The sequence below is a fragment of the Squalius cephalus genome (assembly GCF_949319135.1).
Source record: "Squalius cephalus genome assembly, chromosome: 8".
In the NCBI taxonomy this organism is placed as follows: Eukaryota; Metazoa; Chordata; class Actinopteri; order Cypriniformes; family Leuciscidae; genus Squalius; species Squalius cephalus.
This window is the reverse complement of record NC_137129.1, coordinates 9,531,350-9,558,159: the sequence shown is the minus strand read 5'-3', so window position 1 is coordinate 9,558,159 and position 26,810 is coordinate 9,531,350. Positions and strand designations below refer to the sequence as shown.

Sequence of the window (26,810 nt, the reverse complement as noted above, 5' to 3'; positions counted from 1 at the left end):
CGCCGGATCCAGGCCGCATCCAGATCTGATGAAGGACCTGCGCCTGGACACGATGACAATGCAGTCCTGAAGTGTCAACCAGTCCCTTCCCTGTTTACTGAAGTCAGCCGGACCCCGGCCGTATCCAGATCAGATGGTGGACCTGCGCCTGGACCCATCCCTGAGGTGCCTGCCTCATCAGCCCTGTGAAGGCCTCAACGGCACGACAGCCATCGGCACTGATCCTCAACAAACTCGTCTCCATACCGGCGTGATGACTCCGACATCCAACCAGATGGAACTGGATAAATATTCTGAATGTTCTGATCCAATCTGACTTCTGACCTGTAATGCTGCCTGGGTCATAATCATACACTGTTCGCTCATTGGCCAGAGGAGAACCTGTCCCCGACAAAGCCTGGGCTCTCCCAAGGTTTTTTATTTCTCCATTCTGTCACCTGATGGAGTTTTGGTTCTTTGCCACTGTTGCCTTGGCTTTTGGTTTGCTTAGTTGGGGACATTTAATATTCAACAATATTATTGATCTGCCTTACTTAAGGTGGACGATGACGCAATTTTCTTCTAGAAACAAGCTTTGTTGTATTATTTTCATGTTATCACTGTGAAGCTGCTTTGATGCAATCTGTATTGTAAAAAGCGCTATATAAATAAAGGTGACTTGACTTGACTAGAAAATGCTTTACTTTAGCGATTGATCTCAGGTTAAAAAAGTTACCTTTAACAACAGCACCAATCTGTTTATTAAAATTTAGTGATGAGTCCATAATTACCCCTAAACTCTTTACATGATCTTCAATCTTTAAGGACAAGGAACCTAAATGATCAGGAAAGGTAGGTGAGATGGGAGAACCTACAATCAAAACCTCAGTTTTACTCTCATTTAATTGAAGAAAGTTGCTAGAAAGCCAAAGTTTAATATCACTGTAACATTCCTTTGTCCAGCGAACAGGTTTTATCTAAGCTCACAGGCTGGAGATCGTCGGCGTAACAATGGTACACAATACTATACTTTCAAAAAATAGTGCTTGGAGGAAGCATACACAGAGAGAACAACAACGGTCCGAAAATCGACCCCTGAGGAACACCACAAACTAAAGGGGCCAATGTGGAAGAAAAGTCTCCCAGATTCACAGCAACTGTCCTGTCTTTTAAATATGAGGCAAACCACTGAAGGGCTGTACCCTGGACACCAACCCAACACTCCAGACGGTTGAGAAGAATCTCATAGTCAATCGTATGGAAGGCAGCGCTTAGATCTAATGAAACTAGAACAACATGTGATCCTGAGCCCAACAATAATAATATATCATCATTAGTGACCTTGAGCAATTCAGTTTCTGTGCTGTGACAGGTCCTAAAGCCTGACTGGAATGTGTCTAAAATATCAAAAGTATTCAAATATAGCTGTGAGTAGACCACTTTCTCTAAAATCTTGGAGATAAAAGGCAGTTTAGGAATATAGGTCTATAGTTGTTATATACTGTATGATCCGAATTAGGTTTTTTGAACAAGGGATGAACAATTGCATGTTTGAAACAGTTTGGTATTACTCCACTCATTAAGGAACTGTTAATTATAGCTGTTAGGCTAGAACTCCCAGCAGGAATAACAAATTTTAAAAGATGAGTAGGGAGAATATCCAGTCTGCAGCTACCTCCATTCATTTTAGAGACAATATCTGCCAGCTGCGCTGATGAAACTGGTTCAGAGTTAGTCAAATTGTTAGACAGCGCAGGATTAATTGATGAACGGGAATGTGAAGGCTCTATTGCACTTCTGATCTCCTCAATTTTTTGAGTAAAATATAATAAAAACTCTTCACAAGTCTCTTGAGTAAGGAAGTTGTGTACTTTGTCCACCTCTGACTGTATATATGCACATACAGTATGTGTGTTTGTAATTGGTATGTGATAATGTAATTTATTTTATTTAATAAAATACATATTTTTGTAGGCTAAATTGTTGTGCTGGAATTTTCTGTCACAATTGAACTTTAAATCACACTTCTCTAGCGTAAACCAAAATGTATAATATATTTAAAGAGTGGGGAACTCATTTGTGACCTTCACGGCTTGATAAAAAGGGAACATGTCACATACACACGTTTCTATTGGCCCTGGCCAGATCAGAACAAAGGGAGACACAATGAAAAGAGAGGAACTAAAAAGGAAACATGAGAATCAAGCTTTTATTACCAGTACAAACTCATTCTGAAGATGAGCGCAAGTTAACGACTTGAAAATCAAATAAAGCCCTGATAGTCAGTCATAGACTGTTTTTTGAAGTGGTTGATTTATGTTATTAATATGAATATTTAAGAATAATTCATTATTATTTTCTTTTTTAAAAGCACGTTTAAATAGTCTCAAAGTTGAATCAGCATTATGAAGAGCTCCTTTGATAAAATATGATGCATTATTTATCTTGATACAAAATGGCACATGTACTTCAACGACAACCGCAGGACTCCGGATTTCAGCGACGAGATCAAAGGAAAAGCATCTTTTCCCCTCTCAATAAGCCTCTCTGGTGATGTGAATGATGTGCAAACCATTGTCACCCATTCAAGAGGTGCTAATTGGCTGCGCTTACGTACTACAGCCAGATGCAGAAGCCCCGAACACTCTGATGGAAACAGAGGATGTGAATTCACACTTGTAATTTGAGGTGCACGATCCTAAAAATCCTCAAAATCTCTTTAGGACATATCAGATTACCATAAAAAGAAGCTGTAAATGCTGAATAGTCATTGATTTATTTGCATGACATTTAAGGACGTCACTGTTCAAGACAGCAGATGGCATGTATCATAAGCTCTCGTCAGTTATTTTCACAGTGACGCATTCTCAAAATGTAAATTAACATACATTCAGAACTCTGTTCACCTCAGACTTCAGTCCAATAAGCCCAAGGAACAAACAGTTTGATAAGGAAGAGCTATAGGAAATCTGATAAAGATGCACATATCCTAAGCATTCCATGCGACAGAGGGGATTAATGCATCCATGAATTATTAAGCAGATATGAAGATGGCCTGGAGAACTGATGGGAAGCCTCCTGTGTATACTTGATAGGGCTGACACACTATTGCAGAGCTAATGATGAGCACTGAGACACCCAGACACTGGCCCCTGTTTTAGTCTGAGTCATCGCTAGCCTTGGCCGTGTGCTTCTTCTTTTTCTTCTTGTGTTTCTTCTTTTCTTTCTTCTTCTTCTCCTTTTTCTTCTTCTTCTTCTTCCGGTTGTGATCCGAGGAGGCAGAGGAAGTTGAGGTGGAGTCAGAGTCGGAGGTGGTGTCTTGAAGGAGCTGTTTCAACTGCTGGATCCTACAGTGAGGAGAAAAAAAAAGACATCAAAATTATTTTCTATGCACAATTTTGTAATACGCAGACAAAAAAAGATAATCAAACTATAGATAATGGAACTCATGAAAACATTTAACATGAAAAAATATACGCATCTCCTTTAAAATAGTCCTATTACAGATTAAAAATGTAAAATTACATTTAGTTTACAAATGATAATATTTATTATGATAATAATAATAATATTTAATATTATTATCCATATATATATATATATATATATATATATATATATATATATATATATATATATACACACATACACACAACACACTTATAATAATAATATTTATTTCATGTGTGTGTATTGATAAATATATATTAAATATATTATAAATATTTGTGTATATAGTCTTATATATACACACAAATAATATTTCTAACATATTTCTAATAGTTTCTAATATATACACATACATATATGTGTGTGTGTGTCTGTATATATAAATATTAAATAAAATATAAAAAATATATAAATATTATTTAATATATATTTATATACATATAAACATAAGCATATATATATATATATATATATATATATAATATTATTATAAATATATACCATATTATTATAAATATATAGTATATTATATATATTTATAATATTCAATAAATATTTATATACATATTACACACATAAATACACACATAATATTTATATTTCATATTATATTAAATATTATAAAATATAAATAACATTTAGTGTTATATTTATAATATTTAAGAACCTACAAAAATGTATAGAAAACATACATTTTACAGTTATTTATATATTTGCAACTCCTTTTGGTGGCGCTAGAAGCACAGAAATTACACACTTCACCCTTGAGCAATTGGATTTATTTAGAATATTTTAAGAACTCTATCTTTAACTAAATTCAATTGTTATTGATTTGGGCAACATAAGAGGAAGCAGAAAGCACAAGCACCTTCTGACAGCCTGTGCCACACTGACCTGAAACTATTAACAATTCATCAGATCACTGCTGTTCAGAGGGTTCACATCCTCTAACAGAACCGCACAACCCCGTTTTAGCTTTGCTTTCATCCACTACATGCTGTGAAGTCTGCATCAATGTTAAAGCGGCTGATTTCTGACTTTCAACTTTTTTTTAACAAGCTACTCCTTGTATTCCAACATCCTGCTGAAAAATTCAAATTGCCAGTCCCATGGGAATGTTTAGTAACAGTTCTGTGGCATAAATGTGGAGCTCAGCAATGTACGAACAAAATAATCTGTCAAAACGGCCCACAATGGGTTTACATCCCACATAACGGTTTCTAATTACTCCCATGTAGCAGGAGCTCTTGTCACCACATAACAGAAGTTAATCACAGTGGAGTAAAGAGTTACGTGATCGTCTGCAACAGGGTTCTTTTGTTAAACTGACACAATTCATCAACACTGGCCTCTGAGAGACCTCAACACACCAAATAACTTATTAATAAGCAGATCCAGAAGAGGCTGAACATTATTAAAAGCTCTTCATCTCATTGACACACACTACCATTCAAAAGTTTGGGGTTAGTGAGATTTTCTTTTCAGTAAGAAGCATTAAATTGATCCAAAGTTACATTAAAGACATTTATTATGTTACAAAATATTCTATTTTAAATAAATGCTGTTCTTTAGAACTTTCCATTCACCAAAGAATCCTGATTTATTTTATCAGTTTTCACAAAAATAATGTTTCTTGAGCCAAATCAGCATATTAGAATGATTTCTGAAGGATCATGTGACACTGAAGAGTGGAGTAATGATGCTGAAAATTTAGCTTTGCATCACAGGAATAAATTACATTAATATATTAAAATAGAAAACAGTTATTTTATTTTAAATTGTAATAATATTTCACAATATTAATGTTTGTACTGATAAAACAAACACAGCCATGGTGAGCACGAGAGAGAAATCGTACTGATTCCAAACTTCTGAACATTGTATTGTAAATCGTGTCTATCCTTATTGCTTATTTTAGCTATTTATAAAACTCAATATTTATAAAACTTGACGTACCTTGTCTCCTTTTCATTGCGTTTGTTTTCTCGAATGATATCGTACATTGGATCCTCATGTGCCTGTGAAAGAATTTTATGAACATTCATTAAACAGTTAAGGTTCACCGTATAAAAAAAATAAATAAATAAAACTTGCAGTGGAAGTAGAATATTTTATAGCTTCAGTTCAGTTATAGTACATTTTTTATGTTGTGCAGTCAATATGGCAGTCATTGTGGACTTATACTTACACCTAGTGGTGTGGATGCAACATCACACAAAAATAAAAGTTTAGGTTGTGTGCCAGCGAAAGCATCTGACAATAATAAGGGGGATACAGAGATCATTTGTATTAGGCTGGCCCGGCTGGCCATGTGACTTCAACATGTTGGACCCCGTGAGGCAAACCACTCCATGTAAATAAATCAACTTTTATTAGGCCTATTCATTTATAATTAATTAATTTAATTTATTAAGTTTAAGTTTAATTTATTAAGTACTATTAATTTATTTATAAGGAAAATAATACTGAGTGTACCTTTCAGAGCTTTGCAAAGTGGCTGTTATTGAAGGTTGTGGGAGATAAAAACTACATTGCATAATTTAAAAATAGTAAAACCGCAACGTGTATAAGTGCAGTAATACGTGTTTTAAAGGCACAGACACACTGTGAAAAAACAAGGACACACAAAAAAACAATGTTTTAGTTCTAATGGACAGAGAAAGGATGGAAAACCTAAACAATAATCATAATCACATGATGACAATTTCAAATTACATATTCATAAATGCAAGTTTACTAATAAAAAACTCTTAATTCATGGTTTTGTTGTCTGAAATAAGGCTGTACATAGACAGACTCTTTGAATAAGAAAGAATTTATTTGGTATGTTTATACCCAACTGTACTTTTATTCAGATTTTTATATTACTACCTCCCTGGCACCTTTTTTTTTTTTTTTTTTTTCTTGTTATTTTTGCATGTATAATTGTTTAATGTTTAATATTTGCATTTGAATGAAAGTGCATGTATAATGTTAATGTTTATTCAATACATTTTTTTTTTTAAAAAGATCAAAACCACATGGCATGTGATAAAAAGAAGCTTGGTTATATATCAATACTTTGTATAATCAGTAATCTGCTACTTCAATCTCTAAAAATGTTCTTAAAAAACGTTCAAACCCTGTATATGTAAGGCCAAAGTTTTTAATCAGGCTTTAAGTCAAGGTTACTCTACATGGTTTTAAATAAATCCCTTCAACTGCAGCGGTGTAAAAAGTAGGCCATGTGTGTGTCACTTACTACTCTGAACTGCTCCAGTTTCTGGTTGCCTTTGATAAAGAACGGACATTCTTTGTCTCCTGTTCTGTGGCCGTACTTCTTACATCTCCAGCCTACACACACAGTTTGTTTTCTCAATGACCTTCATCCGCACAGTAAAATCTAAAACATCATTTGTCGCTAAAAAGAACTATAATAAACAGCACAAACTCATGTAATTATATACTGACACAAAAACGTTTCTATACACGACCAGTCAAAGACTATGGAAGCTTGTTTCCGCCAAGTAATAAAAAAATAATAAAGGCTTTTTATCTCTCAATTCTGACAGGGGAAAAGTATGAATAGTGAGTTATAAGCTCGAAATTCTGAGATATAAACACAATTGTGACTATCTCGCAATGGAGTGCTGCATGGATGGCCAAAATCTGGAAGATTAATTCGCCACTGGTTCCCTTGAGATTTTCCTTCTGGGGTTTTATAATGTTTTTTATATTTTTTTATGAGTAAAATGAAGCCTGTTGTAAACATAACATGATGATACTTTGAATTTCTCAGAATTCAGAGCTTATGTCTCACAATTCTGACTTTTTTTATTGCAATTCCATGTTTATAATTCTCAAATCTGACTTTTTATCACAATTGCAAGATTATATCTCGCAAATTCTGATTTTTTTGTCACAATTCCAAGTTTATAATTCGCAATTCTGAGTTTATATCTCGCAATTCTGACTTTTTTCTTGCAATTCCGAGTTTATTACTTAAAATTCTGAGTTTATTACTAAAAATTCCGAGTTTATTACTAAAAATCCTAAACTTAAAAAAAAATTCTCTCACAATTGCGATTTTATAACTCACAATTCTGACTTTTCTCAGAATGGTAAGATATAAACTCGGAACTGCAAGAAAAAAGTCATAATTGTCAGATATAAACTCGCAATAAATGTAATTGCAACTTTTTCTCACAATTCTGACCTTTTCTTACAATTGCAAGTTTATATCTCACAATTATGACTTATTATCTCCCAAGCTTATATCTCACAATTATGACTTATCTCACAATTACAAATTTATATCTTGCAATTCGTACTTCATTTCTCACAATTCTGCGTTTATAACTAATGATTTCAAGAAAAAAGTCAGAATTGTGAGATAAAAAGTCCCAATTACTTTATAATTGGGACTTTATGTCTTTCAATTCTGACATTTTTTTTCTTCAAAAATTACACGTTTTTATATCATAATTATTTTTTCTCCCAAATCTGAATCTATGTTTCACAATTCTGAGAAGAAAAAAAGTCAGAATCGCAAACTATTAACTTGGAATTGTAAGAAAAAAAAAGTCAATTACCTTTTATTTTTAATTACGTGGCAGAAGGAAGCTTCCATAAAATGAACACCTACTCGATTAAATTCAGAAGTTCAGTTTAGATCACAAAAAAAATATTTATTTTAAGAGTGAAGTAAATATATCTGAAAGTCTGCTTACACTGCATGACCTTCACCTCTTTCCCCAGAGGCATCCACAGTCCTTTGGTGGGAGCGTGAGCCAAGAAGCTCCTGGCGTCCTCATTACCAGGGTCATCAGGAATACAGTCCTCTGGTTTGTAATCATCTTCCTGCAAAAGCAGTTATGCGTGTATTGCAAAATGCTCACTCAAAAACTTATTTCTAATGCCTTTACATGAATCATGATTTCTGATGACTAGAGGCAACACTTTATTTTACAGTGTCCTTGTTACATATATTACAGGTGCTTGCTTACTTTACTAATAACAGTATATTATGCATAATTGTATAAAACTAACTCTATAGTAAGTACATATTGTTAATTCATGTTACTGAGTACTGAATTCTATACAATGTATACACTGTAACAATGGCACCTTAAAATGAAGTGCAACCCAACTAGCTCATGATAAATTCGCAGCATTTAATGGCAACACTTCAAGCCATGACCAAACCTTGATGAACCCAGGAGGAGGATTTTCATAGCTGAAAGGAAAAATAAAAAAGAAAGTAATAACATATACAAGACAAAAGTGGAACATAATGCTACAGCAGTTCAGATAATAAAAACTTTAAGTTATACAAAAGAATTACCAATACCAAACGGATGTTATGCAAATACTCACAAAGTCTCCACATGCTTGAGTTTCTGCACCTCTTGAATCAGTTTTCTGGTTTGGTTCTTGAATTTGTCATCATCTTGTTTTGACTCCTTGTGTTTCTTTCGTTCATGTCTGTCCTCGTGATGCTCTCGGCTTCGTTTGCGAGCTGACATTGTACATTCGTCGGAGATAATTTCTTGAATATCTATAATCACATTTTATGTTCAAAAAGTTAATACTTCAGAGTAATGATGATTGTAAACTAAAGGCACATATCAGCGTCTGTCTGACCCCTTCCGGGTGAAAGTGCTTTTTCAAAATAAAAGGCCTCTAAAACGTGCATTGAGATTTTTTTTAAAAACTACAGTGCGTCAAAGATAAAACTTCTAAAAACCAATTATATAATTTAAGAAACTTATTTTTAGTATGTATTATTTTGAAAAATAAGCCTGTGCTCTATGTACTCACTGTTACAGTAAATGAAGATATACATGTCCATATGGATAAAATATTGCCTGCATGTTTTTGAACTTTAACAGAAACTGGGAGGGTTGACCACGTATTAAGAAGTTTATTTACCACGATTCATTTTGTGATTCCAGTTTTCTACAAGTACAGTATTTTTACACAAATTGTGTTGCTTTTTTAAAATATACAATTTAAAAATTATTATAATACAGTTTGGGGCCTAGAAAAAACATTATGGGTCTTTTAATTTCTTTTAAGAGGAATAAACACACAAACTTTATTATTTTACTTTTTATTGGAAAACAATTCTGTCAAAGATCAAACAAGACAATTTAAATGTATCGACAGAAAAAAAGAAGCCAGTATGACATATTTTTGGTCTTTTCTATATAGTCTGAAGGCAACTATGCCACCAAATGTAAACACAGCACAATTCTTTATTTATTTTTTTGAGCATAAAAATTAATTCAATGTGTAAGCCAAGTGTAAAGACAATCCTTCTTTTAATATCAGTAATCCAAACAGTGGATTCAAATGTGTGAATTCAGTGTACAAAATTAACATTAAACGCACAACATATCAAAAGTTATCTTTTTCGTTGAAAAAATAACAATATGTGGTATCATGAAAATATTAGCACATTTAAAAAAAAACTACAAAAAGTCACAGCATTGTTCTGTAGCACAAGTTACACTGTCCTGCAAAAATAAATGTTTATGCCACTTGTCCAGAAGGATCCAGAAACAGATTCTTAAGAGAAGGAAATGAGACGTTTTGTTCAATTTAACCCAGTCCTTCAATATAAACCAGGCTACAGTGACTCCTCCACTAGGTGGCATTGTAACACATGAGGAGAAGTGATTATCATCCTCATCATGAACTTCAGTAGCTCCTTTCAAAGTGGGCCAGAGTCTTTCATTTTCAACGATCCCGAAGGTCTTCAGAGAGATGAGAGGAAGTCCTTCAGACCACCTTTCTTACTCTGCTGTTTGTTTTCCAGCATAAGGATCTTTTTGAGGCGGGCGAAGGGTGACGACTTTGCGCTGCCAGACTTTGATGTCGAGCTGGTGTTTGAAGACACTGACCTGCGGGTAGAAATCATTGAGTAAATGGTTTCAGTAGTTCTGAGAGATGCATTTGGGACCTGCAGCATATATGTTCAAAGAGTAGCTTACCTTGGTGTGCCACTTGGTGTTCTGTCCGCTACTGATTTTGGAGTGGCCCTGTTGACAGACTGTGGAGTTCTTTGTTTGCCTGCACTTCCTGGGGTACTTCGGTTCTGTGACAGAGTGGCCAAAAGCTCACGGTTCATTCCAGGTTGTCTGGACATCTTATTACAGGTGTAACACGTTGCCATCTAAGAGAACAAAGTATCTTGGTTAAATGATAAAATATGTCATCATGGCAAAATTATTTGAAAAACACACACACATACACATAGCCTACTGTTTCCACATACATACATAACATAATGTACACACACATATATATATATATATATATATATATATATATATATACACACACACACTGTACACATATATATATATATATATATATATATATATATATTATTAATTACCCTTATTACCCCCACACATTAATATATACACACAGGGGTATTTTATATATATATATAAAAAAAAAAAAAAAAAAAAAAAAAATTATATATATATATATATATATGTGTACATTATGTTATGTATGTATGTGGAAACAGTAGGCAGTAATATAACAGTAATATATATATTTATTTATTTTTAAAAAAAATTTAAATTTAAGAAAATGTCTGGATATCCCAACTTTAAAATTGCCTAATATGATAAGTTTTTTTTTTTCTTCCTGATGACAAAATGAGTATATAAAATGTTTTATCATATTAAGGATAGATTAAAATATAAATTCTCTACATACACAAAACCCTGTTTGTAATACAAAAATAGAATATCTATCAAAACAAAATCTGAAGAGAAGATAAACGATGTCTGACATCAGATGTACTCGTGGATCTTAAAATTGGAATGCAAAAATACTGATATGCACAATTCATTCATTAATAATGTTGATAGACAAGCGTCTCACAAACAAAAGTCGATTGCCCAATCTTCATACGCTGACTGGAACCCCAAACAAAATAGCAACATGAATGCTTTAACATGAATAAGTTACTAAATCGAATGTATAAAATAAACAAAAAAAAAGTTTTGTAGCATGAGAGGTTGCGAGGTTTAGCAGGCACTTGTGAGCACTTATCTCAGGTATTTCACACATTGTACATGAACGTGAGCTCTATACACAACAAGGTACAGGCCAAAAGTACACTACACACCCACATGCCCGGAGGCCATCCGCAGACAGAAACTGCCAGAGACAGCACTAAATTAAGCCGACCAACCCCTAGCATTTCCAATCTTCAACTGACACCTATTAATCTTCAAATTTATACACTTCAATATACTGACATACAATTTATTTTATTCAGCAAGAATGCATTAAATTGATTAAAATTTACAGTAAAGACATTTATAATGTTACAAAAGATTTCCATTTCAAAATGCTGTTCTTTTGAACTTTCTATTCATCAAAGAATCTTTAAAAAAAAAATGTATCAGTTTCCACAGAAATATTAAGCAGCACAGCTGTTTTCAACATTGATAATAATACATTTTTCTTGAACAGCAAATCAACATATTAGAATGATTTCTGAAGGATCATGTGACACTGAATCTTTACCATCACTGAAAAAAGTTAAATTTTAAAATATAAAAATTGGTTAAAATTGTTCTAATATTTCACAATATTACAGTTTTACTGTAATTTTGGTCAAATAAATGCAGTTTTGTGTTAAATAAGAGACTTTCCAAAACATAAAAAAAATCTTACAGACCCCATACTTTTGAATGGTAGTATAGACAAGAAAAACCTTTCAGTGGTTGATTCATAAATCCTGAACATATGGTTACATTGTTGCATTAATGTAATTTATGTTAACTGCACATGATGAAACTTGCATTCTTCTGTGTGGAAATTGAACTCACCGACACAAAGGCTGCCATTGTTTGTTGAGGTAACAGGTGGCTAAGCTGACGTGTAGATGATTTGAGATGATCCAGGCATGTATGTGAGAACAGCTATGTTTACTACAGTACCCTTCATGTGTGGAGATATAAAGAGCAGCACGAGCCAATCAGCTGCAGCGAGGGCGGAGTCTGCCCGACTGACTCTTGTCTCTGATTGGTTACTGAAAGAATGCTCTGTAGTATCCGAACAATCCTTAATGGAATTCCTCAGAAACTTGAACCAAGTCTTTAAAAAGTAACACAATTATTATCAATAAACCAAACAATTCTCCTTTTAATTCTTCTGTACATTTAGTACTGCACATCTTGAATGGGAACTGTGGACTAAGTACAGATGGTTTGTATGAGAAATCTTTTCACTTGTACTTAATAAAAAAAAATTCAGCATTAAAACTCAAATGTGCCACAAAAGTCTATTTTATCTTTTCATCTTACGAGGCTAAATAAATATATAAATCAATGTTTTTGCATTAGACTAAAACACTGACCACACTAACCATGCAAAGAGCTTTAGGAGAATATGATATCAAGATTACAGCTAAAATAGAAAACACCAAATACAAGTTAACCACTGCTTTAAAAGTTGAGCAGTTTTCCATATAAAGACAGCAGACATAACACATCCTTTAATCTCCATCACACAGCTCAATCCCAAAATAGATCATTCCCCAGGATCAAAATCTGCCCATTTAACAGGGTCATAAACACAATGCTCAAAAAAGAGACATCCGACACAGCCAGGCTGGGAATGAATCCTTGGGATAAACACTGTTGAAGAGAAAGATGGATTCAGAGGGAGATGAGAGATATAGACAAAGTAGAGATGTCATTCATAACCAGTATCTATTCCCTTGTTTCTAAAATGAAAGTTCTGGGTTAAATGATTCTGCAGTAGAGGCCATTTTAGTAGTTGGTGGAGCCTGTAGATTAAGGAATTATTGCTGGTTAAGATAGTTAAGAAGCCTGAAAGGTACACCAACAAACCAGCAACTAAAACACAACATACAGTATGTGACAAAAAAAAAAACATATGTTTCCAACAGAGGCAACTAAAATTACCAAAGAAATATTTTTGATTCATACCTCAGATAGTAAAAATAAAATAAAAACAAATGAAACTCTTGGTTACCAACACTCTTCAAAATGTTTTTTAGTGTTCCACAGAAGAAAGGAAGTCATTATGGAAGCTTGTTTCTGCCACAGAATAAAAAAAATAGGCAATTGCGACTTTTTATCTCACAATAAACAGAATGTCTCCACAAAGATGACAATATCTGAAATCCTTGGCCTTGAAATTGTTTGGTTCCCATGAAGAAAATAGCTTATAAATCATACTAAGTGATGTTTTTTGAAAATGTAAAATTGCAGAAAGTTTTCTGAAAGTTTGTGATGGGTAAATTTGTACAGTATGAAAATCAAATCTAGAGAAAGTCCCCATAACTCCCTTGTGTGCGTGTGCGTGTGTGTGAGTGAGAGATCCGTGGACTTTTTTCTAAAACGGGCCAAACAGTTGGCAAAGTGCTGTTCAATCTCAGCAACTATAGGAAGTATGTTTATTTGGAAAAGGCGATGTCTCCTGTACACTTAGAACTGTATAATCCATAACAATGCAATGTGATGATTTGTTTTAATCTGTTGGATTATTCAAAAAATGTGATTCCTAATGAAATTTAACTTGTAATGTAAAGTATATAAAATGTGTGTGTGTGTGTGTGTGTGTGTGTGTGTGTGTGTGTGTGTGTGTGTGTGTGTGTAATTTTTATATATTTGTTACTTTTGAGGTTTAATATAAGATTTTGAATGTGGTCTCAGACTTTTCAGTCATAGATAACCTATACATTATCTATCTATCTATATCTATATCTATATATATATATCTATATATATATATATATATATATATATATATATATATATATATATATATATATATATATATATACGAAACATCAACATGTAGATTGCAGAAAAAGGTTATGTATCCTGCATACATACATACATTTATATCTATGTATGCAGGATACATAACCTTTTTCTGCAATCATGTTGATGTTTCGTTAATGCCATAGACAAGCTGTTTAACTGAGCTTTTCACCGAGCTATCCCTAAACTTCTAAACATTTACTGACACTTTGCCTCACACACACACATCAGTCCAGCAGATGGGCTTTTTGTGTTCTATTATTAGTCCAGGCTCCTGAAATACCCTCAACCCAGCAGCCACAAACCGGGCTAGACTGTCGGCTCTGACCTTCCTGCTGAGATTCTAGATGCCACAGCTGCCCTTGATATGCAAGCCTGGCCAAGTAATATGTGTGTGTGTTCAGCTATTGATATGTGGAGACACATCTGCTTTCCAGGGCGATCGATCTGTGATACGCCCATCCCCCTTGACCAAACATGGAAAATCTGCATCGCTGATTCTTTCCCTGAGGGGAAACAGGATGTCACATGCACCAAGCATAACCTGCATCAAACACAGGCTGGAAAAAGCCAAGGTTGCTGGCACAGATGCTTCCCCAAATGTTGAAAGATGCACATGCAACATTTGAGCTTTCTGTTGGAGGTATGGAAACTTTCCAACTCAAAAGTGACAACAACAAAGGAACTAGAAACGCAGGTGCTGCATACAAATTTTCATCATATCTATTCTAAATATAGGACATAAAAATGCAATTAGTGCATCACAAATCATGGAATGTTGAAAACAGCATGCCATGTAATCTTTTGGCAAAGATGCTCAGGTGGTGCACCACTTCCAATGTACCCTATTTGTCTGTATGGATGAGGTTAAATGTTGGCTTTCTAAAAACGTCCTTTTTTGAATGCAGATAAAACCCCTCTGTTTCTCCAGGAAGAACTTAAATATCTACAACCTTTTGTTTCTCCTTCTGTGAGGAATTTGGGTGTGGAGTTTGACAGTTCAATATTAGCTCTGTGATTGGTTCTCGTTTCTTATATCTCCGCTTGCTTGGTAAAATTAAGCCTTTTCTATCCGAGAAGTCTCTGGAAGTTGCAATCCATGCTTTTATACGACAAGGCTGGATTATTGCAAATCCATCTATTATATCAAAGTCTAAAATTTCTCATTTACAAGTGGTTCAAAATGCAGCTGCACGATTTCTGAAAGGACGTAAAATATTTACGCATGTCATCCCCCTTCTGAAAGATCTACACTGGTTGCCAGTTAATTATAGAATTGAGTTTAAAATCCTATTACTTGTCTATAAATCTTTACATAATCAAATGCCAAGATATCTGTCTAATTTACTACACCCCTATAATCCCGAGGTCTGAAGATCAAAACTTACTTCAAATTCCATGAACTCGCTTAAAGTGATAGAGCTTTTCCTGTGGCTGGTCCCACTTTATGGAACAGCCTTCCAAACCACATTAGCGCTGCTTCTACCTTATCTGCATTCAAATCTAGTCTTTGTTGGCTTTTGAAACATTGTAATGTCTTGTTTTGTTCTTCTCTGTTTCCTTTTATATGTTATCTTATGGTCTTTTTATTTTGTATTGTACAGCACTTTGGTCAGCCTTGTTCCTGTTATTAAATGTGCTTAAAAAATAACCTGAACTGAACTGAAATGAACTGAACAATGTGCCCTGATTAGTTGGCTGGACTAGTGTGTTATGATTGGTCAACCACGTGACAGAAATGTCACGTCCCTTACCATAACCGTGAGTTTCAACACCAGGCCACACCCCCTTTTTTGTGTATGCTGTGAGCGGGAATTATTTAAATGAGGGAGAAAAACTCAAGACTACAATCAATGTGTTTCAGGGAGTTCAGAATCAGTGTTTGTTGATTTAGAGCAGGGTTCACCAATCTCGGTCCTGGAGGGCCGCTGTCCTGCAGAGTTTAGCTCCAACCAGCTCCAACACACCTGTTTGAAAGTTTCTAGTATGCCTAGTGAGACCTTGATTAGCTGGTTCAGGTGTGTTTAATTGGGGTTGGAGCTAAACTCTGCAGGACAGCGGCCCTCCAGGACCAAGATTGGTGAACCCTGATTTAGAGAATAAATCCTTTAGGAGTGACTTTGTGCTTTGGAACTTTGCAGATCTTTTTCAAGCTTAAACAGCAACATTACACACTAAAGAAAGCTGAAAATAAAAATAAAAAACACGAAAAAAAAAGAAAAAAAACGTAATAGGTCATCCTACAGTATGCAACAAGGGTTTCTGTAATCAAAAACTATTGCATGGTGTAATATGTGCCAAAATGAGTCTTGATTCTTAAAAATACGCTAGTGAACTGTGTGCTATACTGCATGTGTTTGGGAAGATGAAACAGTCATTAATCCAACTAGCCAACAAATATATAAAAGGATACTTGAAATAACTTTCTAAAGACCAGGCAGAGCTGTCATTAGCCACAGCATGTCAAGCATTTCACTGCAAGAGACTGTGTGGCTCTGACTAATTCAAAGGTTCAAAGAGACCGGTCTATAATTGATGGGTTGAATTCATGCGTGTTGAATGAGATGTAAGAAATTGTATATAAAGATGAAATGTTTCCAAAGATTATGAAAACTGAAGAAGGTCCTGCGTGATCGCAACGTTTGTTGACTTTTAAAATGCACTGAGCACTTTCATTTTTTGCACATGTAATAAAAAGAAAATTGCTAGAATCTCAGCGTGTAATCCTTTTTTGGGATACACAGCAAATGAATTTCAAGCATCAACCTTTTGACTATTTTTTTTTTGAAGGATCTTATTAATAGTGACAATGATGCTAAACTTATGTTCTATTCAATCTGACATCATGTATTCAAGGCAGACAAACCGAGAAAGATGATCTTCATGACCTCCACTAAAGAGATTTTGAGACGGTTAATATAAATTAACTCTCCTGACATTGTCTCCCTATCAAGTTCATTATTCGTCAAGCCAAAATCTTCCTCTCCTGCAGAGAAACAAATGCCAGCAATGTATGCAGAATCTAGCAGTCTAACGCCAACCACTCCACCCCCAGAAGCATGAGATATGCATCAGTGTACACCAGCACGTACACCTCCATAACATCCGTGACCTTTTAAGGCAGGGTTCACCAATCTCGGTCCTGGAGGGCCGCTGTCCTGCAGAGTTTAGCTCCAACCAGCTCCAACACACCTGTTTGAAAAGCCGTTTCTCAATACCAAGTACGCAAAGTTCGGACTTGAGTCCTTGGTAGTTCGGACTGACAAGTTCGACTCAGGAGAACGAACTCCCGAGGACGGGAGGACACAAGTCCGATAATTCTGCAAATGGAACAGCGGCGTACTTGATAGCGTCACTCACTCAGCTTGCTCTGGCTACTCCGGTTATCTCTTTAGGCTACAAATAAAACGAAATATGTTATAAACCACCACTTTGCCTCTTTTCATTTTCATTTAAAAAAAAATCTTTAACATAATGGCCACACAAATGTGGTTCAGGAAACGCAATTGATTATCTTCACTGCATATTTACAACAACACAAAATATAAAGCACAACCCTGACTCTTTTTGTTTTCATTTTAAAAATATGATGAATAAAAAAACATTATAATATTGATCATTAAAACGAATATTTAGCAAAAAGAGACAGGGTTGTGTCATATATGTATATACAGTGAAGAGAATAGGCAACATGCAGACTATAATAAAATATTGTATAGGCTATGTTTTAAATATATAAAATAAAATGACATAACCTTTTTTGTTAAATGTCAGTTTTAATGATCAATAATAGCCATTCTAAAAGTATAAGTAGCCTAAAAGGTATAAGAAGCTATACAACAATAAAAAGCCAACGATTCAGTCAAACATGTCAGCTCTCGCTAAAACGTTAAATTTAAATAGACTAACGTTAAATAAAGCTATGAAACTTCACTTTGCTCTCAGCTAAAACGTTTTGCCAGGGAACAAATTATATTAATGAGACAAATAAAATAAATAAATCGCCTGTTGGATATACACAAGACGATTTATATCTCATGTTAGTTAAACCACTAGACTAGACATCCGAGCCACCGGCAAGTCAGCAGCACTAGCCGAGAGAGGCTGTTCTCGGCGGGGTACGAGCGCCGAGCGTCCGATTGCCTGGTTCTCAAAACTCCGAAAACGTCAGATCAAATTTTCAAATAGACGCTATCTTTATAAATAAACCAAAGATTTGAGCTTTTAACAACTACATTCTCGCCTGAAATACTCTTAAAACTACATTTTGTGACACAATTATAGCAGTATTTTTAAATTACGCGGGGTTTCTCCTCTGCTATTGACGCTTGCTGGTTGGTGTGAGATGCATTCTGGGATACCTGGCTGTCTGAAGTCCGCACAAGTCACCTCTCGATGCATCCTCGGTAAAAGGGGCGGATCAAGAACACATCCGGGGATTCGAACTGGACTTGGCTAGATGTGAACTTTGAATTGGAACAGTACTAGGGCAGCGACTGATGACGTTTCACAAGTCCACAAGAACACAAGTACAGACAAGTTCGCATATTGAGAAACGGCTAATGTTTCTAGTATGCCTAGTGAGACCTTGATTAGCTGGTTCAGGTGTGTTTAATTGGGGTTGGAGCTAAACTCTGCAGGACAGCGGCCCTCCAGGACCGAGATTGGTGAACCCTGTTTTAAGGGTTAAATACTTCTATTTTAAAAAGAAACACCTCCAATCACACATTGATCCAGCCACACTTCAGCAGAGCTTCAGAAAATGAGAACTTTTCTGCTCTCAATCATCTTCCTTGGTTTCAAATCGAAGTCATCTGAGGCTAAACAAATCACTATAAAAGAAGCTTTTCAGTGTCTCATTAATGTCTTTCTGCCAGATGAATGATAATTAACGTGATAGTCTGTAACCATAACTTTAAAAAAAGTCATACTCCTTGCGAAATTTCCAAACATTTAAAATTCAGTCTTCCAAGTGTGCATCAGCAGTAAAGTGCACTCATATAGGCCATGTACCAAAATCAATGGGAACTGCTTTTAGAGCCACATCAACGATCCTGGCTGTGTCACCCAAAAAAGGAGCAGACAAAAAGAGATATACAGGTATACGCAAACACACAGAATGATCTTCCCAAACCTATCCGGAACGCAGAATCCCTGACAATATTCAGGAAACAGTTGAAAACTCATCTCTTCCATCAGCACTTAACTACATCCTCCTGGAAAGAAAGAAAGAAAGAAAGAAAGAAAGAAAGAAAGAAAGAAAGAAAGAAAGAAAGAAAGAAAGAAAGAAAGAAAGAAAGAAAGAAAGAAATGTCTTCGCCTATGCTTCCACTGTTTCTTAATCTCCCTGTTCTAGCTTGTACTATTGCATTACCTTTTACCTTTCTATTATTGAGTTTCTATTCCAGAGTGGACTGTGGTCAGGATGCATAAGAGCTGCTGGCTCATGAAGAGCCCAGTTTGAATCTGACCTGGGTCATGTCCCAATTCCGTGCCTCCTTTTTCAACCATACTTCCCTTTCTCTATGCCACTATCCTATAAAATTTTTAAAAAAGCCCCGATAATAAAATAAAAAGCAAAAATGCAAAGTTTGCACATAAAATGTTTCTATAATTCAGAAACGCTTGTTGCATATTTTAAATGTATATTTATGATGTGTTCTTGCCCACTATTCAAAGATTTTTTTTACTGTATTACTGTTTAAAAGTTTGGAGTCTGTGAGATTTTTTAATGCTTTTGAAAGGAGTCTCTTATGCTCACTAAAAGGCTCCATTTATTTGATCAAAATATAGAAATTACAGTAATATTGTAAAATTATTACAATTAGAAATAACTATTTTCTATTTGAATTAGTGCTGTCAAATCGATTAATCGCGATTAATCCATTCAAAATATATTTTTATATAATATATATATATATTGCACACACATATATATATATATATATATATATATATATATATATATATTTACATATGTATACACATACACACTATACACACAAATATATAAATATAATCATATATATACACATATTATTTAAACACAAACTTTCATTTTAGAATCGATTAATCGTGACTTATCAGCACTAATTTGAATATATTTTAAAAAGTAATTTATTTCTGTGATATTTATTTATTATTTAAACCGTGAAAGTTCAAAAGAACAGCATTTATTTGAAATAGAAATCTTACATAACATTATAAATGTCTTTACTATCTCTTTTGATCAATTGAATGCATCCTTGCTGAATGAAAGTTTTAATTTCTCTCAAAACATCTTACTGACCCCAATCTTTTGAACAGTGGCATACATATATGGCAACATGGTGTTTGTTCTTTCTGATTTATATAACTGTATAGCACCTGTTCTTAAAACACTCAGGAAAGGGCAGAAAGGTAGAAATAGAGACAGCAGATATACTGAACTCAAGAGGACATAAAACATGTGGACTTGACCTCACCAGAGCATTGGAGGCCCTTTTAAACTTTCGGAGGACTACAGTCTGTTCTGCGCTGAGTCTCTTTCCCGCCGAATCCCTCTTGAGAAGTTTCCTGATCCTCGCCGTGGGCTTCCGCTTGGGCCGCAGACGCACGTGATGATTTCCCAGTTGTCGCCACTGGAAACAGAAGGGGCAGATCACAGACTCCGGCAGGGCAGCGGCTGGAACGGTGGGAGAAACATAGATGAGGTTTTTAACATGGCAACTGGTTAAAATAAAACAGGTGATGCTATGCTCTATTCTGAGGACAGTTTGGCATTTTGGACTTTGGAAAGCAGCTTTTCCAATATGTGGTCATCCTACCCTGCTGTCGGGCCTTTGAGGTCTGTGAAGGCCATAGAAATGGATTCATGTTTTACATCAGGAAATGTGGTTGGACTTACTGGGTTTAACTTGGGATACCGTTCCTTTTCAAAACCAACTTTCTGTTCTGTTGCCTACAAGGTCTTATATAGACTTTGGGAGTACATTAAAAGCTCTTTACAATGACATACAAGTCTATTAATATAAAGAACAAAGCCATAACTTACCGTTGCTCTGATGCCTTCTCCTGTAATAAAAAAAGCAGTAAAAGAGTTTAGTCTTTAAATCTCAGACTTTAAAAGAGTTAGCCTGGAATATGGCAGCTTATGAATAATTTATGAGCTTGGTAGAGGTCTTGCACCCTAATCCAGTTTTTTATATTTTATAGACCTTATGCGCCAGAGAAACAAGCGCGCAACCATCTTTAAAATTTAGTGTTTGAACTTCCGTTTTTACTGTAGCTCTGTATATTTCTATGGCATCGCTGTCGAAGAGTGATGAAGCGGATTTACTTATTGTAGAGTTAACTAAAGTTATCATGAGCATTGTAATGTTTGAAGCGGATTTCATTACAAATGTCAGTAGACCGGGAAGATTTTAAAGAATAGTCCTCTTCAAAAAAAAATTCGGTCATCATTTACTCACCCTCAAGTTTCAAACCTGTATGAATTTCTTTCTTCTGCTTTCGGTTTGGAAGAATGTCAGTAATCAGACAGTTGATGGACCCCATTGAATTCCATAGTAGGAAAAAAAATACTATGGAAGTCAATGGGGTCCATCAACTGTTTGGTTACCAAGATTCTTCAAAATAGAAAGCAGAAGAAAGAAATTCATACAGGTTTGAAACAACTTGAGGGTGAGTAAATGATGACCAAATTTACATTTTTAAGTGAACTTCCTTTAAAATGAGCGGTTCATAAATCAGTAAGATCTTACCTTCATGCTGTGGAAATATAATCCGGAAGACAGAAAAAGGGGCGGGGCTTTAAGGTCTATAGATTCTAAAATGCAAAGTGAAATCTCTGCAACAGACTATGAACAAAAAAAATAATTCTTCTGACCCAATGTTGCTATCTGGTACAATATTCAATATCCCGCCACATATGTAATTTCAGGAGTTTTCCTTAAAACACAAATACTGAGGTCAAAGTGCTGTACACACAGGCTGTCAGTGGCCATGACTTCCCCGGGGGCTTTAATTTCCCCTGAGACTTTGTGAGTGTGGGCTACATCCTATTTTTGGACATGGTGCTGTTCTTCCTATCTCATTTATATAAGCTTCATAATCCTGTCTAAATTTAGTTCACATTGCTAAAAGCTGCCTCTTGTTATTGTGTGGCACGTGCATGTTAAAGGTCCCATTGCATGGATTATTTTATTATTTTAGAATGTTTCCTGGGGTGCCCTTATAATGTTAGTATGTTTTTAGATCAAAAGTTGTTATAATTTAGAAATAAAAGGCATTTTTCCTAGCCTGATTTTAGCCTCTGATTTGAATGCTCTGTTTGAAGGGGCGTGTCTGCTGTGAGACTTCAGTGTAAACGCCCACTGCTGTGATTTGCTGACATGCTTGCATATGAAATATCTAGCATTACATGCGGAACTCTCTCGAAAACTTTTACTATTACAGCTATTAAACGTTTTTACTATTACAGCTATCGGGATTAACGAATCGTGAGAAGTTGTTTTTTAAGTATTTAGATCTATTCCCATCACATAAAAAGTTGCAGTGATGAGCATTGAGCAGATGACAGCCTGTTGGTCGCGTGAATGAAGATCTTCGCAAAGAGCCAAATTCTCTTTGCGGGCAAAGAATAGAAAGGGGAGGTAACCTTTCCCCTTATGACGACATAAGGGGAAGATTTCTAGATTCACCCGTCTGCGCTTTCATTTTCTCAAAAATACCCAGGGCTTGGTTTACACCCATCAAAACGTCTAGCCACTGGGGGACCATAGGCAGGCTAGGGAAACTCATATTAAAGGGCCCTACACACCGGGACGAATATCGGCGCGCGTTATTCGCCAGCGTTTTTCAACGCGTTTTTTGTGTTCACACCCAAGCGATTTTCGCTGACGATGAGCCGAGTGAACATGCGAATTCATTCCCTGACATTAGATGGCGCTTAATGTAAAACAGATTTTTTTCTTTTATCAAGATTTTTGTAGTCGCTGTCGCGTTTGTCATATAGTTCTTTATGTTCCGACACCAACGAGACCAGCAGCTCTACATTCATCTTGCCTCTTCCCGGCAGTGTAGATGCTACTTGGCGTATATCTTCTTCGCCGTTACGTATGTGTGCTCGGCAAGACCGTTTTGTGTTTGAGCGCCCCAAAGTTGTGTTTTACTGTAACTTCAGAAGCTCCAGACACGTGAGCAAAAGCGCCAATCTCATTGGTCGGATAGTTTTTGACACGGCGCGTCAAACCAAAAAAACAAACCCGAGGTGTTTTAAAAAAAAATTACGCTTTTACGCGTGCCGTTTTTCGCGTCGGTGTGCACACTCACATTGGCGCCCTTTATTTAGTCACGAGGCGTTAAACGTCGGCGAATATCGCGCGCGAAATTCGTCCCGGTGTGATCAGGCCTTGGTTAAAAAAAAAACTCATAAAGTGAAATTTTCATGCAATGGGACCTTTAAGAGAAGCAGTTTTTTTTTTTTTTTTATTCTAATCATCCAATGTACATGGACATCCCATGGACAACTGTTTGTAATGCCACAGTGGATGTTTCACAGCATGCCATAGAGCCGGGGCAGACCTCTTGCTCAATGAGAACACATAGAGCTGTTATCTGGGTAGTGATGAAGTGTGAGAGAAATAAGTCTGATAAATGTCCTCCAAACACATTACAAACAGGGACACATCCATTTGTGTCGCAAACATTCTCTGTCGAGTGTGTCCAGGCTTAAATGGATTTTCTTTTTCTTCATTTAGTTTTGTTTCCCTTTTTAAATAAATGGATTCTTAAGGGTTTAACGTTTGGGTTTGTTTGTTACATTGTTTATTTGTTTAATTTTATTATTTTAATTTATTTATTGGCTTTTTTTGACTGAAAGTTGTACAATTGCCACTCAGCAATTATTTGTTTATTTTAAAGCTTTTCTGACATTTTCTGAGACATATTTATTTGCTTTTTTTTTTTTTATTCCTTTGCTTTGTTTAATTGCATTAAAGCTTGTTTATTTGGAATTATTTCATTGCTTTTCTACTATAATAACAAAACAACAAATAGTCCTTTTATTTAATTGTTTGTTTTCTTTCATTTTAAAGTTTCGTTTGAATTTTTTTTATTTTCATTTATTTGTTTTTATTATTTTGTTTCATTTCAAAGCTTTTCTGATATTTTTTAAGAAAAAAATATTTGTATGTTTATTTATTTGTTTTATTTCAGTGCTTTATTTAAAAGCATGTGAGCCTGTTTATTTCCAAAAGATTGTTTTGGATTTGTTTCATTTTAATTTTTTGACTGAACACACACACACACACACACACACAGCACTACTTCTATTCATTTGTTTTATAATCAGGCTATTATTATTATTTCAGAGTTTTGTTTGATTTGACTATTTTCATTCTTTTATTTGCCTTTTGAATTAAAAAAAGTAAAAACCACCTAGACATGACAACATGTCTTCTTTCTGTGGTAATCTAATTAAAATAATTTACCTATTAATAATGCAGCTTCTTTTAAGTGCTCTCAGAACCAAGATAAAGAACATTTTCAATGAATGTACTGTCTCAGCACGATTATATCAACAAAAACTAAACCTTACTCTAGCTAAATCACCTGTGATAAAAATCAAGAAAGAGAATAATGCCCCCATTACAGTCCACTGATAACTCTGGCAGACACAGCTTATCCCTATTGACGAGCCAGGCAGCAAAAGCCCGTGCCTTACGAACACACCAGTGGAAGATACTGAGAGTGAACCTTACGTTCAAAAGGGCTTAACTCAAGTGGTTTATAAATAAGAACATATCTCATCATGGCACGCATACTTTCAGACAACAGATTCCAGTAACTCACGTTCATGCACGTCGTGAGTCAGTGCAGATGTACCCTGAACTCGACGAGCACAACAAGCCGACTAACACTCGAAACATGCAGTGCGCTGACCCTGCACATGGGAGACATTTAATCTAAGAAAAACATGCCACAACACAAGGCTAAGCGTCATTGATCTTCACTCACTCTGCTGTGAGAACACAGTCAGTACTAGCCAATAAACCAGGTGATTCACAGCAGCTTGAGGAATTTAAATAAAGCAAGAATCTTCAGCAAATCTTTCCCGGGCTCATTTTTATTTGACTTTTCACCATTAGTTTCCTAGCTTCTGTGTAACACAGAAGATATGGTTGGTTTAGTTGCTCTGCAAAAGGTTAAAAAAAAGGAATCTATATTGATAACACAAATTATTTACACTTATTATAACTGAAACGGTAGCACTGTTCAAGATGAAGTTTTATTTGATTGTTAGACTAAAACACAGATAAAAGAATTTGAGGTTCCATTTATATATGTGTTAGTTAATCAATATGGATTTTTCAATGGAGATCAGACATTCTCCATCCACTTTCAATATTAAAAGAACAGATGTTTATGATGCTACACATGGGATTACCCTTTAACACACCGAACAAAAACTCTAAAATGACTAACACACTGTTTAGCTGATGGGATTTGAGTGCACGTGTTTATTTCATCACCTTGATGGTGCATTTCAATTGCTATTATATCCACAAATACAAAAATAAGATGATTGGGACTGCACTTGTGCTTTTGAACACATCACTAACATTTTTTCACTCTGAACTAACCACAAGGTTTACTGAACATTCACTTAAGAAATCACATAGAAAGCAACTATAATTATCAATATGGAGTCATTCTTTAGTATCTAAAGAACAATTATCCAACAATGACATTAATGCAACTATTCAACAGGAAATAATGGGGTTCACACTCACAGGTACTGCAATTTTTACACAGTCTGCATAAACTGTGCTTTTAATCAGAAACCGTTTATTCTCAAGTTAGAAAAGGGTATCGTTTTAGGTTTAAAAAATATACATAAATAAATTTCAATTAGCATTAAGATTGCAAAACAACGTTGCATAAATAATAATAATTTAAAAAATTTCAAAAAAGCAGAAAAAACGGTTCTGCTTATCAGTTATCTGACATAAAAATAATCGGTAATGTAATGGTCATAAAAACTAATATCTCTAAATGTCTTTTAATGTAACAGTGCGTTGTGAAGTGAAAATGAGGAGTAGCCTGCCATCTTCTGGTGACTTCATGATATTACAGTAGAAAGCATGGCGAGGAGGAGCATTTACAGTACAGCATGTGTCCACGTATATGAACAGACAGTTGATGAAAACTGAACTTACATGAGAATTTTACATAATACTTACATGAAAAAGCGTGACTGTTCGGGGCAAATGTCTTTGTAAAGAAGAGAAGCCTTGATTAAAAACCTCGTTTTTTGGTCATCGCGTTTGCTTTTACAGCCAACCATTTTTGATAACAGTCCAGCGTCCAAACTTATTACAAATGCTAACTTATTATATAATTGTGGTGTATAATAAAACAGTGTGGATTTTTTATTATGTTTTCTCGGTCCAGCGTGACTACAGGAAACAGCCGAGTCTTTACTTTAAAATTACCCACAATGCCGCAATGCGGGTGAGGAATTCTGGGAGTGCGAGTTTATTTTCTAGCGACGCGTAGCCTACAGTGCACTGGTCATATGTGATTTACTGCTCCAAT

The 26,810-nt window shown here is 35.1% G+C and overlaps 2 protein-coding genes across 2 annotated transcripts; both read right to left on the bottom strand.

The window, feature by feature from the left end:
- Nucleotides 1–2,743: 2,743 nt before the first annotated feature.
- Nucleotides 2,744–9,081, bottom strand: rp9 (RP9 pre-mRNA splicing factor). The gene is made up of 6 exons (XM_079878317.1): nucleotides 8,785–9,081; nucleotides 8,614–8,644; nucleotides 8,139–8,268; nucleotides 6,671–6,762; nucleotides 5,386–5,447; nucleotides 2,744–3,326 (listed from the first exon to the last, which is right to left on the bottom strand). Exons 1-6 carry the CDS (start codon nucleotides 8,931–8,933, stop codon nucleotides 3,137–3,139), a joined length of 654 nt encoding a protein of 217 aa, XP_079734443.1. The 5' UTR covers nucleotides 8,934–9,081; the 3' UTR covers nucleotides 2,744–3,136.
- Nucleotides 9,082–9,313: 232 nt separating this feature from the next.
- Nucleotides 9,314–26,724, bottom strand: rmp24 (ribonuclease MRP subunit p24). Its single transcript, XM_079878316.1, has 5 exons — nucleotides 26,456–26,724; nucleotides 21,265–21,284; nucleotides 20,696–20,895; nucleotides 10,404–10,585; nucleotides 9,314–10,313 (listed from the first exon to the last, which is right to left on the bottom strand). Exons 1-5 carry the CDS (start codon nucleotides 26,557–26,559, stop codon nucleotides 10,169–10,171), a joined length of 651 nt encoding a protein of 216 aa, XP_079734442.1. The 5' UTR covers nucleotides 26,560–26,724; the 3' UTR covers nucleotides 9,314–10,168.
- Nucleotides 26,725–26,810: the final 86 nt, after the last annotated feature.

Bases quoted from the DNA above. Each gene is read 5' to 3' on its own strand.
- rmp24 (XM_079878316.1), bottom strand. From the start codon at position 26,559: ATGGTTGGCTGTAAAAGCAAACGCGATGACCAAAAAACGAGGTTTTTA. The intron at 20,896-21,264 runs GTAAGTTATGGC...CCACCGTTCCAG, and splicing joins GAGAAGGCATCAGAGCAACG to CCGCTGCCCTGCCGGAGTCT. The intron at 10,586-20,695 runs GTGAGGTCAAGT...TTGTTCTCTTAG, and splicing joins AAAGGGCCTCCAATGCTCTG to ATGGCAACGTGTTACACCTG.
- rp9 (XM_079878317.1), bottom strand. From the start codon at position 8,933: ATGTCAGCTCGCAAACGAAGCCGAGAGCATCACGAGGACAGACATGAA. The intron at 8,645-8,784 runs GTGAGTATTTGC...TTTTCCTTTCAG, and splicing joins CTCAAGCATGTGGAGACTTT to CTATGAAAATCCTCCTCCTG. The intron at 3,327-5,385 runs GTACGTCAAGTT...TCCTCACTGTAG, and splicing joins CGCAATGAAAAGGAGACAAG to GATCCAGCAGTTGAAACAGC.